This window comes from Melospiza georgiana, chromosome 5, assembly GCF_028018845.1.
Source record: "Melospiza georgiana isolate bMelGeo1 chromosome 5, bMelGeo1.pri, whole genome shotgun sequence".
NCBI lineage: Eukaryota > Metazoa > Chordata > Aves > Passeriformes > Passerellidae > Melospiza > Melospiza georgiana.
The window spans coordinates 47,032,103-47,049,779 of NC_080434.1; the positions used below are offsets into that span (position 1 = coordinate 47,032,103).

Consider the following 17,677-nt stretch of genomic DNA (forward strand, 5'->3'; position numbering starts at 1 on the left):
ACATTGTTGTTCAGAGTGAAATGAGTGGCTACAGAAGGAGCTCAGCTCAGTAGTCAGTTTGTGGCCTAAGTCTGCATGCATTTTGGTTTCTGGGCTTATATAGCTTTGGCTTCCAAAGATAAAAGCCTCAAATGGAAACAGAGCTTACAGCCATCAAACTTCTGCATGGTAAGCTATGTAAGGGTGTCGATTAGAAACAAAAAGGTCTGAGATATTTTCTAACAGAAATATGCATTGTGCTGGATTAGATAAATATTTGTTTTTTATGTGTGTCTCTTCAGAGTCAGGACTCTGGGTCTGACAATCACATAAACACAGTGAGTCTCAAAGAAGCGCTGGAAAGGTTTGATACCAGCCCCACACCTTCTGCTTCCTCCAGGAGTTCAAGAAAATCTTCACATACTGCAGTATCGGATCATTCATGTAAGCACCAACTATTGAAAACAAAATTGCTTTCCTTATGAGGGCTTTCTCTACTTAATTTTATTAAATGCATAACTGGCAGTTAATAATTATTTTATGAGAAGTGTGCTGGTGAAAATACCCTTTGTGATGGTTCAGAGATCTGCAGACTACTCTGAAAAAGACTTCTAGAGTACAGTATCAGACACTAGTACACCCTATTTCAATCCATCCGACTGGTGGATAGTCAGGGGAAAAAAAAAAAAAATAGAGTCCAAGCCTTTACAGTTTTTTTATTCATTAAAAGCTTCCTGTAATTAGATTATTGCGTTACAGAATTGAGATAGCAATTAAGATGTTTCTTTCTGTTCTATCTCTCAACATTGTCAGCAACACCAACTAAAATGACAGTGGACACTAGCACTCCTCCAAGGCAAGGCTTATCTGGTCATGAAAAGACTGCACAAAGAAGATCATCTCTGAGCAGTCAGGTAACTTAGAGAAGAATGTTGTACTTTACAGTGGAGTTCACCTTTAAAAGCTATTATTAAATCCATATAAGCTTTATTTCTTCTAAAAACATAGTTTAAACTTTTAGAGTTTTTCTTAGAATAAATGTCTTAGAATTGCATCATCAGTATTGATGTAGTAGATTTTAAAGGGATACAATAATTAAGCATATATGTATTTAGGTTTTGTCATTAGGATTTGAAGAATGTGAAGAAATCTCTGCTTTCATTCACACGGAACTTTTTTCTGTGATTCTGGATTTTTAATACACACACACACATATATATATATGTAAAATTGCCAATGTAAATGCTATGTATGTCCCTGTAGAGAACTCAAACAAATTTATGACTAGGAATATTAGTGAATACTTCCATATCCTTTCTGAAATCTTGGTAGTATGAGAAATTGTCATGCCTCATGTTCTTGGTGCATGTTTTCCTGTTGAAATAATACATTCACTTCATAAACAGAATGTTTATTAAATATGCATTACAATATTATATATATCAATATATCTAGATTTCTTTTAATATAGAAATATAATATATAATTTTTCTAAAAATATTTAGTTTAAGAATAAATCAAAGGTGTCAAGTTCCAAACTTGTTGGAATTGAGACTTCTGAAATACTTGTTGTTGTAATTTCTGTTTTTCTGCTTGTATATATTTTTAGCAGTAGAAAAATTATGTATATATTATGTAGATAATAAATTGCTTTTGTTTTCTTAATTCTCTAATAACTAAGGTTAGATATTTCAGGAAACAATTTACTATAGTTTCTATTATATGTTCATGTAATGCTGTTTTGAATTTGACTCTTTAAAGAAATACTTCATGTCAAATATGAAGCTCATTCTCTTATGATTATGCAACAATTTTTTTAATCCTAGTCTTTAAGCTCACAGTCTCTCGGACAACCAGTAACACAGCCAGCAATATCTCAACCTGCAACTTTACAGCTCCAGTCTGGAATGACTCAGGTATGGATTAACTCAATTTATTATTTATTATTTTTTAAGCAGTCTTGTTCTCCTGCAGTAATGGGCCACCTGTGGCTTGAGTGGATGCACTGTTCACTGAGAGAAAAACAGTTTGGATAGCCAGGCCCAGAGAGTAGTGGTGAATGGAGTTAGATCCACCTGGCAGCCAGTCACTAGTGGGGTTCCAGAGGGCTCAGTACTGGGGCCAGTCCAGTTTCATATATTTATTGCTGATATGGACAAAAAGGTTGAGGTCACATCAGTGAGTTTGCAGATGACACCCAGTTGGGTAAGAGGGTTGAGGGTTGATCTGCTGGAGAGCAGGGAGGCTCTGCCGGGGATCTGGAGAGGCTAAGAAGTTGAGTCTTTAGTGCCAAATTATTCTCTTGAAATGAGCAAATTCTGTAATTTGACACTTTTGCTTTAGTTTTTTCTTCCTGTTATTTGTATGGATATAGTTTTTGGCCTTGTGCATTAGCAGCATAGATATAAAAACAGTTAAAGCTAAAATATTTTAGGGCATGAATTTAAAAATCCATCAACCCAGCTGGCAGCTTTCAGGCATATGCTTATAACACAGGGCTGCTTGGTCTGTGAAATGCTTCTGTGTAATAAGAACAGGATATATTCCTCAGACATCTGCTATAGGCCCCAAGTCAGTATAACCTTCTGATATACTGACATGGGGCCTATAGCAGATGTCTGAGGAAAAACAGAAGTGGCTAATAGTTTCTCTATGGGCTCAGCCTTCAGCTTTTTGTGACTGAGGGTATTCCCAAGTTATTTGTGTGTTTTAGCTCTGGGTGAATATTTTTTTCTAAACCGACACAATTATAATTTTTAACATGAGAGAGCTTTAACATCTACAGTACCATGTCAATTACTAAGGCTAGACACACACTTACACATGTTTGTGATTTGGACACCAGTCAGTTTCTTGTGCTGTGGAGTTCTTTTAGTTCACCAATTCTCGTACATCAGCTAAATGTTGATTCTGCTTCTGTGATGTTTTCATACGCATTAATTGGTTCTCAGATTGTGGTTTATTACTAATTTGAAGAGCGATGCTTGATTTATTTGCTTCTGTGGAGGACTGTACTTATCTCTTGTGAATAAAATGTAATTTTTGCTCAGCTTTTAATTTATTGATTGCACTACAGCCTGTGTTTCAGTTTTCAGCTCAGTTGGGAGCTATGCAGCATCTAAAGGACCAGCTAGAGCAAAGAACTCGCATGATAGAGGCAAATATTCATCGGCAGCAGGAAGAGTTGCGTAAGATCCAGGAGCAGCTTCAAATTGTTCATGGTCAAGGACTCCAGGTGAGTTATTGTATCACTTACAGGTTTCATCTGTAGAGAATTTAGACATCTGAAATGTGTCTTGGGCACCTAATTCCACAACATGATCCTCCATATTCCCAGTCAGCTGCCATCTGAGCCATATATGTCTAAACTCCAGTATCTGAAGCTGCTGTTCCAGAGGTACCTGATGTTTTGCTTTCAAATGTATCTGGAAATGCCCCAGTGTTGAGCAGGTCAAGCCTAGCTTATCACTTAACCTAAATAAATGTAAAAGGATGGAGTGGTCATTCATTCTTGCAAAGTTTTGCAGCCATTAGAATATTAATCCAAAATCTGCAAGATCTGTTTTTCCCTTTTAGCTCTGAGGATGTTAAATCTGTGTTTCTTTGCTTAAATTGTCCTATCAGGCTGAATGGCTCTACTTTGCATGGTAAACTTGAAGGAGTTACTGAGCCAGAAAGACTGAGGTCTGGAGGGTGCATTACTCAGTCTAGCAGCTGAGTACATGATTTCTGATTCTTTTTTTTCACCAGTATATATTTTTCTGTTTTTGTCATTGTCTTTTCAGCAGCTATGCTTGGAAGAAAAGAATTACCCTATTAGGTTTTTCTAGTTAAAAGACCCAAACTAAAAAAAAAACCTGATCACCTCAAACTAAGATATATTTTAAGGAAATAATTTAATATTTTCAGTCTGGATTGTGACTAAAGAATAGAAAAAATACTTCCTGGAAATATTGAGAATGTTGCCTAATTTCTGTTGGAAGAGTAGGAGTTTCTGGCGTGTGCCATTTTCAGTTGTGTGATATTTAGTGTAAACATGCCAGCAGTAGACTGCCTTATTCATATCTCAAAAGGAGAGATTCAGAGCTCTCCTTTCCATGCAGTGTGGAGGGACCTTGTTCAGGAATGTGAAAACTAGAAAAAATACTTCAGTGATACACATTCTGCCTTGTTGTAGACTTGGGCCTAACTCTTTGTAAAGAACATAATATTTTTGTGCTGAATTCTGTTTATTACAACAGTGTTGGAAAGTTCAGTACAATCATTAAGATTTCCTGTTTGTCAGGGAAGATTACATTCTTGATGCTATGCCTGGGTCTACTAATTCAGAGATTTTCTTCATCTGATTTAGTGTTACTGAGGAATGTCCTACAAAAAGGAAGTGTCATTTCAAATATGTTTTGTCTTTAGATAGTTGTAGACTACATTACTGGTTAGTCTCTAAATGGTGCTTTTTCTTTAAGAATAAATATTGAATGTTAATGTTTAGGACTCTGGAAATTAGGATTCTGATTCTTACCAGATAGAGTTGAGTCTCTGAATACTGACCCTATAACTTGTGGAATTTTTTAAGATGTTCTTGCAGCAGTCAGCTTCTGGACTCAACTTTGGTTCTGTGCAGCTTCCTTCTGGAAATTCTTCAACTGTTCAGCAGCTTACACCAATAAACATGCAAGGTCAAGTTGCTCAGACTAATCAGACTCAAAGTGGGATGAACACGGGCCATATAAATACTGCACATATGATACAGCAGCAGCCTTTGCAGAGTACTGCAACACAGGTAAAATTCTATTACTCAATTTGGATTGAATATTTGCTCGAAACCACATCTGAAACACAACAGCTTCCCTGACATTCCCCTGTTACGAATGAGTGTTTGAGATTGCTTAAAAAATCATTGGCAAGGGTATCAGCAAAAGCCTGATTTAATATTAAGTGGTAGCACGACAAAGTTTGTTGGCAAGATTCACTCTACTACTTACTGGACAGTTAAGGCACAATAAGGAAAAATCAGGCAGCAACAAAACCAAAGAAAATCCAGGCAATCAAAACAGAAGTGAACTGAGAACTGTCTGGGGGTGTGTATATGTATGTGTGTGTGTGTGTTTCGGTGCATGTGACAAAAGGACTGTGGGGGCAGAGATACAAAGGAACATGGCCTAAAAGCTTAACAGCATTCACCTTATACATTAAATGTAACAATGTTACAAACAAATAGCTCTTAACTTATACCATAAACTTAACCTTAACAATTCAGCTGAGGCATAACAGTCAACAGCATGTATCACCACAGACGCTGTTTCTTCATGCTGAATACTTCCAATGTGTTTGACCATTATGTGTATGAAGACTCCATAAACATCTAATCTCTGTACCCTTTTCCACATTCTATACTTCTTCTTGAAATTTGTGAAAAGGCAGACTAGTGATGCATTTTATCATCTTAGCAGTAGGCTAGTTCCAAATTTTCAAATAAGAAATTCTTGACATTATGTGCACATTTTACTCTAAGCTGGGCACAGAGATGCTAAAGGAGTAAAAAGATAATTTTGAATGAAAGTATGCAAATAGCTGAAAAATTTATAAAAAAAAATATAACCTGAACAGAAAAAGAGGTTAATGTAAGATAGATGTCCAAGGTCGAGTCTCATCTCTAAATCCTCAGTCAGTAGAAATACTTGTGTAAATTGAATGAAGAATTCATTTGAATAGAAAAAAAACTGGTGGTTTTAAAGTATGGACTGTGACAGTGAGGAGAACAGCTGTAGTACCTGGCTATTTTCAACTTACTATCTCAAAATTTCTTTCCAGCATAATCAACAAAATGTACTTAGTGGACACAATCAACAGTCTTCTCTTGCCAGTCAGTCGCAGAACACAGTCTCAGCACCTTTGTACAACACTATGGTGATTTCTCAGCCAACAGCAGGAAATGTGGTGCAGGTTCCCTCTAGCTTATCACAGAACAGCAACCAGAATGCTGCTGCAGTAACCACTTTTACACAGGACAGACAAATCAGGTAAATCTTCAAGACCTGTATTTAAGATGACTTTTTATAACAGCATGCATATGCAGCTGCACCATATACAAAAGGAACTATAATAGCATTAAAAAGATCATGTGATTTGTATTTCAATGGTATGGATACAACCCTTGAAATTAAACTGATCAAAGTAACATGTTTGCAGGCTTATCAAAACCCATGTTGTTATAGCAAAATATGGCTTTGAGAAATCTGCTTTTCTCAAGTGTATGTGGTGCTTCATATATTTTTTTTTTCCTGAAGAGACTCCAAATGTCTTTTTCTATTAACAGATTTTCTCAAGGTCAGCAACTTGTAACAAAACTTGTCACGGCCCCAGTAGCATGTGGAGCAGTAATGGTACCAAGTACTATGTTTATGGGACAGGTGGTGACAGCTTATCCCACTTTTGCTGCCCAACAGCAGCAGACACAGACTTTGTCAATAACACAACAGCAGCAGCAGCAGCAGCAACAGCAGCAAAGTCAGCAGGACCATCAGCAGCAGCTCACCACAGTGCAACAACCAGCTCAGTCACAGCTGACCCAGCACCCCCAGCAGTTCCTACAGGTAATGAATGTAGAGCTGTCTACAGATTTTCCCAAGTCCTGGCACTTTCAGCATTGCTAGGTTATCAGGGGTGCTTTACCTGAAAACAAAGCACTTAAATGGTAACCTGTGACTAAGCCAAATGCATGAGGTAAGTTTATTCTGTAGCAGTTCTCTAAAATCCTGTTACTTAGAGGAGAGGTGATCTTTCCTGCAGTGTTATTCCATGCATTGTCCTGTCTTACATCTTGTTTCCTTTGAATTGCTGCTCTTGATTCACTGTAGGATGAAAAAACCAGATGTTTCCTTTAAAACAGTTTATGTTTTCTTTCACTAACTTTGCATGTTAATGCAGTGAGGTATGAGAGATGATGGTTGGTCTAGAAAGCAGCACACAGCCCAAAGCAGGACATGTCCCAATAATATGAGGCATGAAATTCTGTCTGGGCTGCAGGGGAGGCTGAGCAGCAAGCAACATTTTAAGCAGAGAGTAGGGAAGAACCTTGTTTTAGTGGAGAAAGAAGAGAGATTGGGTCAAAAGAGAAGGAAGACAAACCCAATGAGTTTAGAAATAGGAAATATCTAAAAGAAACAGAAGGTAGAAGGAATTGATGGGGAAATCTGTTGCCATTTGTTGATTCCAATTAATTACTGGAACATGCATCACCCAGCATCTGTAGTTGGTAAAGGAGATGTAGGGGTGGCTAGAACACTAGAGAGGCTGTTTAGCAGGTTGGTAGTGTCTGTGTCTCTGTTTCTAAGTTTAAGTTTATACAATTTTGACTTAATTCTGGTGAAACAGATATGTGAGGTATGAAGACCTCAAAGGTCTGTGCCTACTCTAGAATTTCACTCTAGGCGAAAGCCCAGTATTTTTAATATAAACTATTTAAGTGCTAGAATTTGAAGTGAAGTAAATATTCTTTAAAAAGGACAGAAGTGCCTTTTCTACTTCTGTCACTGGGGCATCTTACAGTCTGATTGTGTAGGTGCAGCAGTTGATGTACTTTACTCTCTGCTGCAGAGCATTTCAGGATTGAGATGTCCTAGTGCATTTGTACCCATCCTTCATTGTTCTTATTCAGTAATCTTTTTTTTTGTGTTATAAGAAGAATACTGTTAAAACCAAGTACCATTTCCCACAGTAATAAGTCTCCTTCAGAGGGGATGTTGGGATCTGCAAATGCACCATTTTCTTTGACTGTGCATTTTGTCTGTGGGGAATAAATGTGATCTGTGCCAAATCATGCACTATTTTTTCATTTGGCTGCAATGACAGCTACCTACACTTACTCAAATAGATTCTTTACTCCCTGCTATGCTTTTGTGGTGTGAAATGAAGACTAATTGCCATGTATTCCTACCTATCACCACAGAAATTCCAGAGACCAATTACAGCTGCTTTATTAATTGTTCAGATGCGCTGGTTAAATGTATTAGTATGAACAAATCCTTGCATTGTTTGCGGAGCTTAACTGGCCAAATCTGAAGTTTATTTTGACTGAACCCTTATAAAAAGTTAAAAAGCAGCTGGGCCCATGTTTCTCAGTGCAGCAGGAAAAAATAATTTTTTTTTTATTTTCGTGTTTTAGACATCCAGGTTACTTCATGGAAATCAGTCAGCTCAGCTTATTCTCTCTGCTGCTTTCCCACTACAACAAAGCACTTTCACTCAGTCCCACCACCAGCAGCATCAGTCTCAGCAGCAGCAGCAGCAGCAGCTGTCACGACACAGAACTGACAAGATGACTGATCCTTCCAAAGTTCAGCCACAGTAGTGTGGGCGCTGCCTCTTTTTGAAGCAAACTGCCAGGAGGGGCTGCCCCACAAACAGTTGCACTGAAGCTACAGAGGTAACAGTATGAAGGCTTTCTAGCACTGTGGTGTTGAGATCTACTTCTAACTTCTGGAATCTGTTAAGAAAAGCCACAAGATGATGATGGGGACATGGCCAACTTTGAGCGTTGCCCCAGTTTCTGTGTTCTAAAGGATTTGCTGCCATGTTGTAATTTGTCCAGGTGAAATCTCCAAATGTGACTGAAAAGAGAGTGATGCTGAAAATATTGGTATTTTTATCAATCCTGTACATTTTTAAAGTATTAAAACGGACATGGAGCAATTGTTTTGAATTAGCAGGAAAAAATGCCAGAAATATAGTCCAAAAACCATCTAATTTTTTTTCAGATGATTACAGGACAGTAAATATTTTGAAAATGTTGTGTGAAATCCAGTTCTCTGTTGTACAGATGCTGTAAAATATTGTGTATATGTCTGCATAAAAGGAGAAAGAGCAAAATATTTTATATGATGCATGAAAATGTAATCTGTTATTTGTAGGTTTGAATATGTTTCCCTAAATTCTCACGCCATACTCAGACTAATGTTTTCCTCTGTTCTACCCTTTTGTTTACAACATGATGCATCATTATTTTCACCCTTAATGTGGGCACAAGTCTCTTGTTTGTGCTTTGTCTGTGATGTCAGGGTTTGTTTGGTGAGGTATAGTGTGTTGGTTAGTTGACTGCTTGAAGTTAAATTATTGATGAAGCTGTTTGAACTGGTGATCATGCATCAGGGTTCAGGACATTCAGATTCATAAATATCATCCATCATTTCATAATGAATTCATCATTTTATTTGAAAAATAGGAATTTGCACTGCTTTCTTGCGGATGGTTTGGAATTTTATTCCCCAAAGCTATCTTTTGATATAGTTCATAGTTGGAAATATTTATGTAAAAGGTTTAAAAAAAATGACAGTAATTTTCAAGAATGTTTCAGTTATAGGAGTAATTTGCACAAAAATATATTTACATTTAATAACCTTTTGGGCACTTTTTAACCACTTTCTCTGTGGTGAGAATTGTAACTTGTTAAACCATGTTGGAATCTTTTTATTCTCCTTCAAAAATTAGTCAGAACTAATTCAGGGTCATTTTAACAACAACAACAAAACCCATAGTGCCTTGATTTTAATTCAGGTGATAATGTTGAACATCTTGAATTACAGTGTCTTGAATCTGTAACCATTTTCAATTTTGAAGTCTTAGCACATTGTCAACCAAACTTGTGTATCTACTTCATAGATATTTCTGTATTGTGTTAATTTTAACAGTGGTCTGAGTTGAGACCATGAATATTTTTGACTGGTACTCCCCCTCAGACAGTAGCCAGAAATACAGTCTCAAAAATCTCAGATCTTTAAGGTAATACTCTTTAAAAAAAAGAAAAAAATAAAGCAAACCTTAAAAGACAGGACTCCGTTTGCAGAAGGAAATAAGCTGATTTTTTAAAATCGTTTTTGGAAGCATTTAAAGTGTGTTTTGGGGGAGACCATGATTGCATTTAACACTACCAGTTATTGATTTAAGAGCTATCACTGAACTAAGACTTCAGAAGGCAACTTCACTTTATAAAGAAAATAAAAAGTTCCAACAGATATGTGCTATTTAAGTAAACGTTGGTAGGTTTTTATGGTACTAGTTTGTGGAAACCAGAACTTGAGAGGAAAATTAACAAATGCGATAGATCTGATAATTAATTAGAAACAAAAAACAGTAAAAGCAGTTAAAACTAGTGCTAGGGAGAGAAAGCTGGATTAATCTTGAATACTAGGGAGGAGTTGAATGAATGTAACAAATGGCGATGGTCTGTTTTGTACTGTGGAACAGTTTGATTGTATTACTGGATGAACCAAACCCGCAGGAGGTAATGCCAGTTTAGCCAAGCCTTTGATGCCGTTGGTTACATTTTGGGGCCAGCCTTTGCCTCTGCACGTGTCCCAGCATTAGACCCAGTCATAAAGCAAGTGCTTGGCACCAAAAAGCCAAGCAGTGAACAAGGAAGGAGAGTGTGAGAAACACAGTACCAAAGAGAATCCGATTGCTCTCTGCTCCAAAAAGCCTATTGCAACCTGGAGCAAGGAACAGATGCCAATACCAAACATAGCAACAAACACTTTCCCTTCTTTAAAGGGATTTCTGGCATTCTTCAGACTGGGATAATTGTCAGAGACTTGTTTCTCTAAAGTTCTATGTAAAGAAATCCTGCCTTGCTCTGCTATCCCTACCACTCCATTCCACCTGTTTCTATATGAAGCTGCGTTGACTAGAGGGCTGTGCTATCACTTCTCTGCCTAATGGAAAATAGGTTATACACAAATTTCTTTAACCAATTACAATAAAAATATAGTGCTAAAAAATAAAACTGGGAGAGCTTTAATAGTGCTGTTAGAACTACTGAATAATGGTAAAATAGGTGTATTAAGCTATTATACTGAGAATTACAGAAATTAGAGATACCAGCCAGACAGTTAATGGTGCAGCATTTATATAAAAAAAATTCAGCTTCTCTTCCCATTCTCCCCTCCTCAGATACTCTGGTGTGCTGCTACAGGTCTGTCAGTAAAAAGGCTAAACTAGGAGAGAGAAATTAGATTATGGGATACCGTGGCTGCTGAAAGAGAGTAGAGAAACATATGCTTTGATCAAGAAGCTTTTTGTAGCCTCAGAGAGAGGTCATTCAATTACAGAACTACCAGCTAGTAGAGAAAGGATAGAAGATGGAGAAATTCTAAGGAACTGGAAAAATACACATTTGAAGAATTCCTGATGTGAATCAGGCAAACTTTACAAAGGCAAGTGTGTAGGACTTAGTCCAGATTGTGTGCAAGTATGGAGATGCTTTGTTCACAAGTAGTGACTAAAAAGTGTATATTTAACAGGTCTGCAGCTTTTCCTGTTGCTGAATCAGTTCCTGAACTGTCCTTGAGCTTTAGTGAGAAGAGGACCAGGCTGTTGCCTCTTTCTTAATCAGCCTTTTGCTTCTGCCTGACTCATTTACTACAGACTTACTTGCAACATCCTGGTAAATAGCACGACAATGAGTGCTATCATGCTGCAGGTTCTGGAGCAGAAGTGTTGCAGAATGACTCTGACAGAAGGGAAGGGGTCTGTTAAGGGGAGGATTGTGAAGAAATGGGCTGGTGATACAAAATGGCGTGAAGAGGATGGCATTTGCATGGAGTTTAGGAGATAGACATTGTCTGCAATGGGTGAGGCTTTGAAGAAAAGTGTCTGGGATAACTTCAGAGAGAAAAAAGAATATAGCTATTTTTATATTATATTTAATATATATTATATTTGTATATAAATATGAAAAGATTCTAGTAGGAGCTCTCCATATGCCTTCCACTTCATCTAGAAGGTTTACCTTCTGCACTATGGTTCCAGTGTGTCACCACCTTCTGTGGGCATCTTGCCTACTGCCAAACACCAAAATTAGTAACCCAGCATCCTTACAAGAAATAGGTTTCATTTCAGCTTTATGTAAAAATGAATAAAGTAAAGATATATCAGACAGTTTTTCACAGGAAAAAGAAATTATCTTAAGACTTAAATAGCACTTTCTCTTTTTGGTTGGGTTTTTTTTTTTTTGAGTAATAACAAGCACTTTACTGAAAAGACTATTTGAAAAACAGTTTATTTCTTTAGTCAGTGAAACTGTTAAAAAGGGGGCGCAACAAGGAATAACATGTAAAACTGTCAAGAGAGACATTTCTGGAAAATGTTTCTTTATTATGGTGATCCTTGAGGTTTAAAGTGCAGGATTAAAAAGGCTTCTAAAACTAGTTGCCTTTGTGTTTTATATGGCCAGGGGAGGGGATTAGGGATGATAGCTTCCTTGGAAGGAGGCTTTTTAGTTGCACAGTTGCCTATGAGAGAGAATCATCTGGAGGCTCGTTTGCCTGCTCAGTAATTCTAAGTGTCCCTTAGGATTATAAATTGTGTGAAAATGTTATGAAGGTTTAAAGATGTGGCCTTTTTCAAATGTTAAAGTCGATTCAAGAATCATTTATATTTTCAGAGATTTAACCCAGGTATTGTTATGAGTGTTTTAAATGTCACGGCATCAGGAGATGTCAAACGTGTCAGATTCATAAGCTTCTCTATTTGAAATAATTATTAAAATTAGATGTACAGTCAGAGGGCTGGAAAATGGTTATTTTGATTAAAAGGGAAAAGAGACTAGTTTTAATAATTAACCTTTTATTTTTTTACTTATCCCTGGTGGAAAAAAATTGAAGAGAATGAAATTAATTTGGATTAAAAAAGACATATTTAAACAAATCATAGTAGACGAGACAGCTGTGAGAGAACATTTGAAATTGTCTTGGTTGTCCATGAGACCGGGTAGTTGCTTTTTCACTACCATGATTTTTAACACTACATTCCTTGTCTTTTTCTTTTTTTGTCTTTTTTAAACAGGTGATTTTAAACTCTGTGATATTTCATGCTATGCCATCTGCATGAATTTTGCCAGCATGATATGCTATATTCAAAGAAAGTATACCTAAATAAAAAGGAAGGGGGGGGGAACAAAACACTGTGTCTGAAAAAAACATTTTATGGCCTAATAACAGAGACCCCAGCTATGACTGAGAGATGCTGCATTAATAGACAATCAATCAATGGGTAATTATTTATGAAACACTTTTGGGAATGGTCTTAAAGATGTAACTGCTTTGAAAGCAGTTGGTGAGCTGTCTTTTTCTAACAAGAAAGGTAAAAATATTTATTTTCAAATATATCAGATTGACTTTTGAGTTTTTAAGCAGTGTTGATTTCACAGTGTCTTGGGTTTCAGCTTTGTTTTGTATTTTTTTAACTGGCATTAGATTTATATACGTAAAAGAAAACAAACAGAAAAACCCTAGTGCCGTTCATATTGACGTCAGGAAATGTAGATACAGTTCCCTGGTGTTCATGTGACCATTACTAACTGTCAATTTTTTAACTGAATAAATGTAACTCATTTAAAATTTTGCTTTCTGTAGCTTCTAAGGTTCTAGAGGTTTTTTTCTGAGTTGCTTGATGTCAGTTTTATCCAAGTTTCACAGTGAAGCGCTCTTACCCTTCCCACGACTGTACCAAAGGCACTCTCTCTCCCCCACCCACAGAACTGACTTGTGAGAAGTTGCTTGATGTCACTTTTATCTTCTCTCCCCTACCCAGACAAATGACTTGTGAGATTTCAGTAAAATGCATACTGTATTTTTTCCTTGTCTTCTCTCTGTATCTCTTTATAAACTGATGCCCCACTCTAAAGGCTAGAGACCTCTGATTTGTGTATTTACATTACTGCCTTGGCATTTACTCACACAGCACTTGATTGAGTGTGCACAAGTTAAAACTGCTTTCATACCCCCATGTCTACAGCTCCTGGTCTTGCCAAAGGATGGAGAGCACTGCAGCAGGTTTGGTTGGGCAGAGCCCTTCCCTCATGTTCTATCATGGGCAAAACATGCCTCTCTAAATTGGTGCCACTCCCCTGTCGGGGTATTTCTTCTGCTGGTGAAATGTCAAAGAGCAATATTTTAAAAGGAGGAGAGGTGGTCTGAAATGTTGGCTGTGCCACCGAGCAAGGAAGCAGAGACTTGCATTTAGCTGCAGCCACAACTTGTTTGAGAGGATGTAGCTCCTGCCTGGAAGGGCTGTATGATAATATGTAACCTGTCAGGGTGGTGCGACCCTCTTTTCACTGATCAAAGTGTAAACATTAATAATTCCAAATTAATTAAATGTTCAGGGAAAGGAGGGTGGGAAGAAAATAGTGTAATTGAAACGGAATGCCTGGAGAAAATTATAAATACAGTTAGCCATTTTTACAGTCTGCAGTACTTTCTTTTTCTGTAATATCTTCCTCCCAGAGGAGGATACTGATCTTTTGCTTTTGAGAATTAAATAATACTTGTGCAAGCTGTAAATTACTTCTATATGCCATAGGGCCCCTGTTCCCCAGGAGTGAAACAAAATCAGCTGTAGAAGTGCTGTAGCTGTAGTTAAGAACTGTCACCACCCTCAGTGATAAGATTGAGAGCATGTAGCAAGCAAGATTGTCAATTTTCTTAAAATCGATCTTTGGAAAGAGCAGTATATTTTTCTGTAAACTTAACATGAAGAAGAGTGCTAATTACAACTGCTGCCACACCTGTAGCAATTCTTTTAAATGGTATTTTGCTGTCATGCAAGCTTGAAAACAAAACCCACGTTTATAAGAGAATGAAGCTGTTAAGTACTTGTAAAGATTAGCAGTCCAAAGGTTGGTTGTACTTCTGACTCAGGCATTAGTGATATAAATTCCAGATTTCAGCTGTTTGAGAGTAACAAAACAGCAAGAGCCTTACTAGTGTTCTTTGTAGCACAGTCTGTCACTGTCAGACCCTTTGCAAGTACATTCCCTTGGGAAGGAAAAGGAAGTAATCCCAAAGAAACATACAGCTATCCTAGTGCCCAGGTCAATGGGAAATGCTGCAGAAATGACCCTGCATCTCCCTTAGCAGAAGCCTGTAGCAACTTGCCAAGGGTGCTGACTTCAGGGGCCATACAAGGTCATCTCTGGAAAAATGCCACATCAGTACAGCAAGTGCCATTACATCATTATTTCCATGGCTCTGGAAATTAAGAATAACTCAGATTATATTAGGATGAAACAGTCTGATCCTCTTGATTTAAGATGGGATTTTGTTTTTTACATACACAGTATCTGGGACAAACATGGAAATACACTGAACTACCAACCTCTTTCTAGAAACAAAACCGCTCCCGTAAATCCGATGGCAGCGTTCCAGAGCCAGCCTGGGCAGTAGGGGCAGCTGAGGTGAGGGAGAGCCTGTATGGCAGCAGGCTGCCTCTTGCAGTGCTCAGGGAATACACACAGCCCCTCTCTCACTTCCAGGTCTTCCAGCTTGGTGTCTCACTCAGATCTCAAAGCAGCAAGCCCAGGCGCCAGCCCAGCACACACACACCTGCTGGCCTTGCCCTAGCAGAGCGGGTTTGCTGGTGATCTGGTCCTGTACTTTGGTTCAACAGGGTTCCTTTGAAAAACTTTGTCCTGGATGGAAGATTAGTTTACTTTAGTCTTGGCTTATTGCACTTTGCCATATACAGAGTAATGAGACAGGCTTTAGCTAAGAATTGGGAATAGCACCTTTGAAAATAACAACCACAAGCTTTTCTCATTGTAAACATCTCAGTTGATGTGAGAATTTTCCATCCCAGTAGAACTGACCATCATCTCCATTTGACTCCTATTGTGTGGAAGTGAGGAATTGCTGGCAGTGTGCACTCACAAACCTCTGCTGGTGCCATGTGCAGGCAGAGCTGTAAATTCCTGTTTTGGATGCTGCTTTTGAGGTTCCTTTGGCAGCAACTGCAATCAGCTGCATCTCATCCCAGCAGGGAGAGCAGCAGGATGCATGGAAACCTGTGGTGGATAGTTGCCTGTTTCCCATGTTGTAGACACAATAGTTTGCAGAGCCTTCCCTTCAGCACTTGAGCTCTCACTCACTGCATTTCACATTCTCCAGCTACAAAAGAACAAGAAAGCACACAGGATTGTGGCAATCGAGGCTTCAGCTGGTTACATTATATATAAATGCCCATACACTCTATATTGCTTATATCTCAAGTATCCGGGTATTTTGAGACAGAACAGCAGCACACCCCACTCGCTGGCAATGTGCTACAACAAGAAGTCTGATAAAAACTGCTAAAATCCAGCCCCTGCACCAGCCAAGAGGTGAGAGCTGGCCAGGGTGCAAGTCCTTTGAGACACTGTGGAGGGACAAGGCCAAGTCTGTGCTGGAAACTGCACAGCAGACACAGCACTGCTAAGAATATGTCACTGGATCCCTCCATCACCTTCAACAGTCTTTCCTTATGTTCCAACTCAATTCTTTAAACTGTGAAAAATTCCAAGAGGCACTCGACAATATTAAATCACTGTCACCAGTAGCAACTACTGAAGAACCTTTCAAAGCTTTTACTAAAATTTCACAAGCTATCTAATTTCATGCTAGACTTCCAACAAGTCAATGTTCATGCTTAAAAAAATAAAAATCAAAAAGCTACTCTAACAGCACTATTCAAACTAACCTGCCTAGCTGGTCTTTGAGAGCAGCCAAATACATTGCTATGACTGGGCAAAAGCAGTACTTGGCATCTGTGTAAGGTCATAATAGTAAAATACAGATGTGGATGTTGCAGAGATTTGTTCTGCAAATTAATGCTTACCTCTACATGCAAACTCTTGAAGAGCTTCCTTCTTCTGTTGATCCTGTGATCCTAACTTTTCATATAAAAAATAGCATTAAGCAGCACACATAAACTTTGGGAAGCTTCTACAATTAGAGCATGGGTTGGCTTTTTTCTACATGGCAAACTGGGTTGGCTCTTTGGATTTTCAGAAAAAAAATCCTGTGTCTTTTCCCAACTACACTTAAAAAGAAAAATCAGGTGGCACCACAGTTACCCTGCCTGAGAGGGATCTGTATGAACGTCCAGTGGCACTTCTGATTAACATAACAAGAAGTTATGTTAATACAAACAGAAGTTTAGGCTCTTCCCAAGGCAGATCCCTGTTCCTGCCTTGTTTTAACATGAGCTCTGCTACAAATGCACTCCCTACAGGAGGTGAAAGTCATCATGTACAGTGTGGGTCCTTAGACTGTGGGAAAGAAGAGGCTACAGCTTTGGCTACAAAGTTTGCTTCAAAAGAAAACAAAAAAGCCAAACAAACAACACACCTTAAAACAACCCAAAAAAAACCCCAAACCACCAAACGATACAGTTCCTTTGGGCCAAGACATGAACATGTAGACCTGCAGCCCAAAATGGCAGCCTGTTTTCATACCACTGTGCGTGCCTGGCATTGCAGTGCTGTGGTCTTAAGGGGTTTTCTGGAAAGAGAAACCTAAGAGAAGGATTAGGGGCTGTTCTGTTTCTGATCTACAAATGGAATGGTCAAATCTATAATGCCCCATTCGTATACTTCAGCTTCACAAAAGGGCAGGTTCATAATATTAGAAACCATGGCTACTATCTTCCAAGACTGCTGTAAGGCAGATCTTAGTGGGTTATATATAAAGGCTCAGAATCCAAATCATCATTGGAGAGCAGAGATAAGCATGCATTTCTACAATCCAGTTGTAGAAATGCATGTGCTCAACATTTTTAAAGGCTTCCTAATGCTGGCATTTATCAGAAACAAAAATAAATTTAGTAAACTTTCCTCACCTGAAGTAAACCTGGTAAACCTTTGTGGCAGGAATTATGGCAGCCATCAAAA

At 38.2% G+C, this 17,677-nt stretch overlaps 1 protein-coding gene across 3 annotated transcripts in view; it reads left to right on the top strand.

Moving 5' to 3' along the window:
* Positions 1–13,656, top strand: part of CLOCK (clock circadian regulator) — a 64,406-nt gene extending 50,750 nt beyond the window's left edge. For 2 of the 3 annotated variants that reach the window (XM_058024052.1, XM_058024054.1), the window contains exons 17-24: positions 282–423; positions 793–893; positions 1,806–1,895; positions 3,056–3,214; positions 4,553–4,759; positions 5,791–5,999; positions 6,296–6,572; positions 8,144–13,656. In XM_058024052.1, the coding sequence (XP_057880035.1) occupies positions 282–423; positions 793–893; positions 1,806–1,895; positions 3,056–3,214; positions 4,553–4,759; positions 5,791–5,999; positions 6,296–6,572; positions 8,144–8,329 (1,371 nt within the window). In that variant the 3' untranslated portion in view covers positions 8,330–13,656. The remainder of the gene's footprint in view (positions 1–281; positions 424–792; positions 894–1,805; positions 1,896–3,055; positions 3,215–4,552; positions 4,760–5,790; positions 6,000–6,295; positions 6,573–8,143) is intronic. The other variant, XM_058024055.1, reaches the window with a different exon arrangement.
* Positions 13,657–17,677: the final 4,021 nt, after the last annotated feature.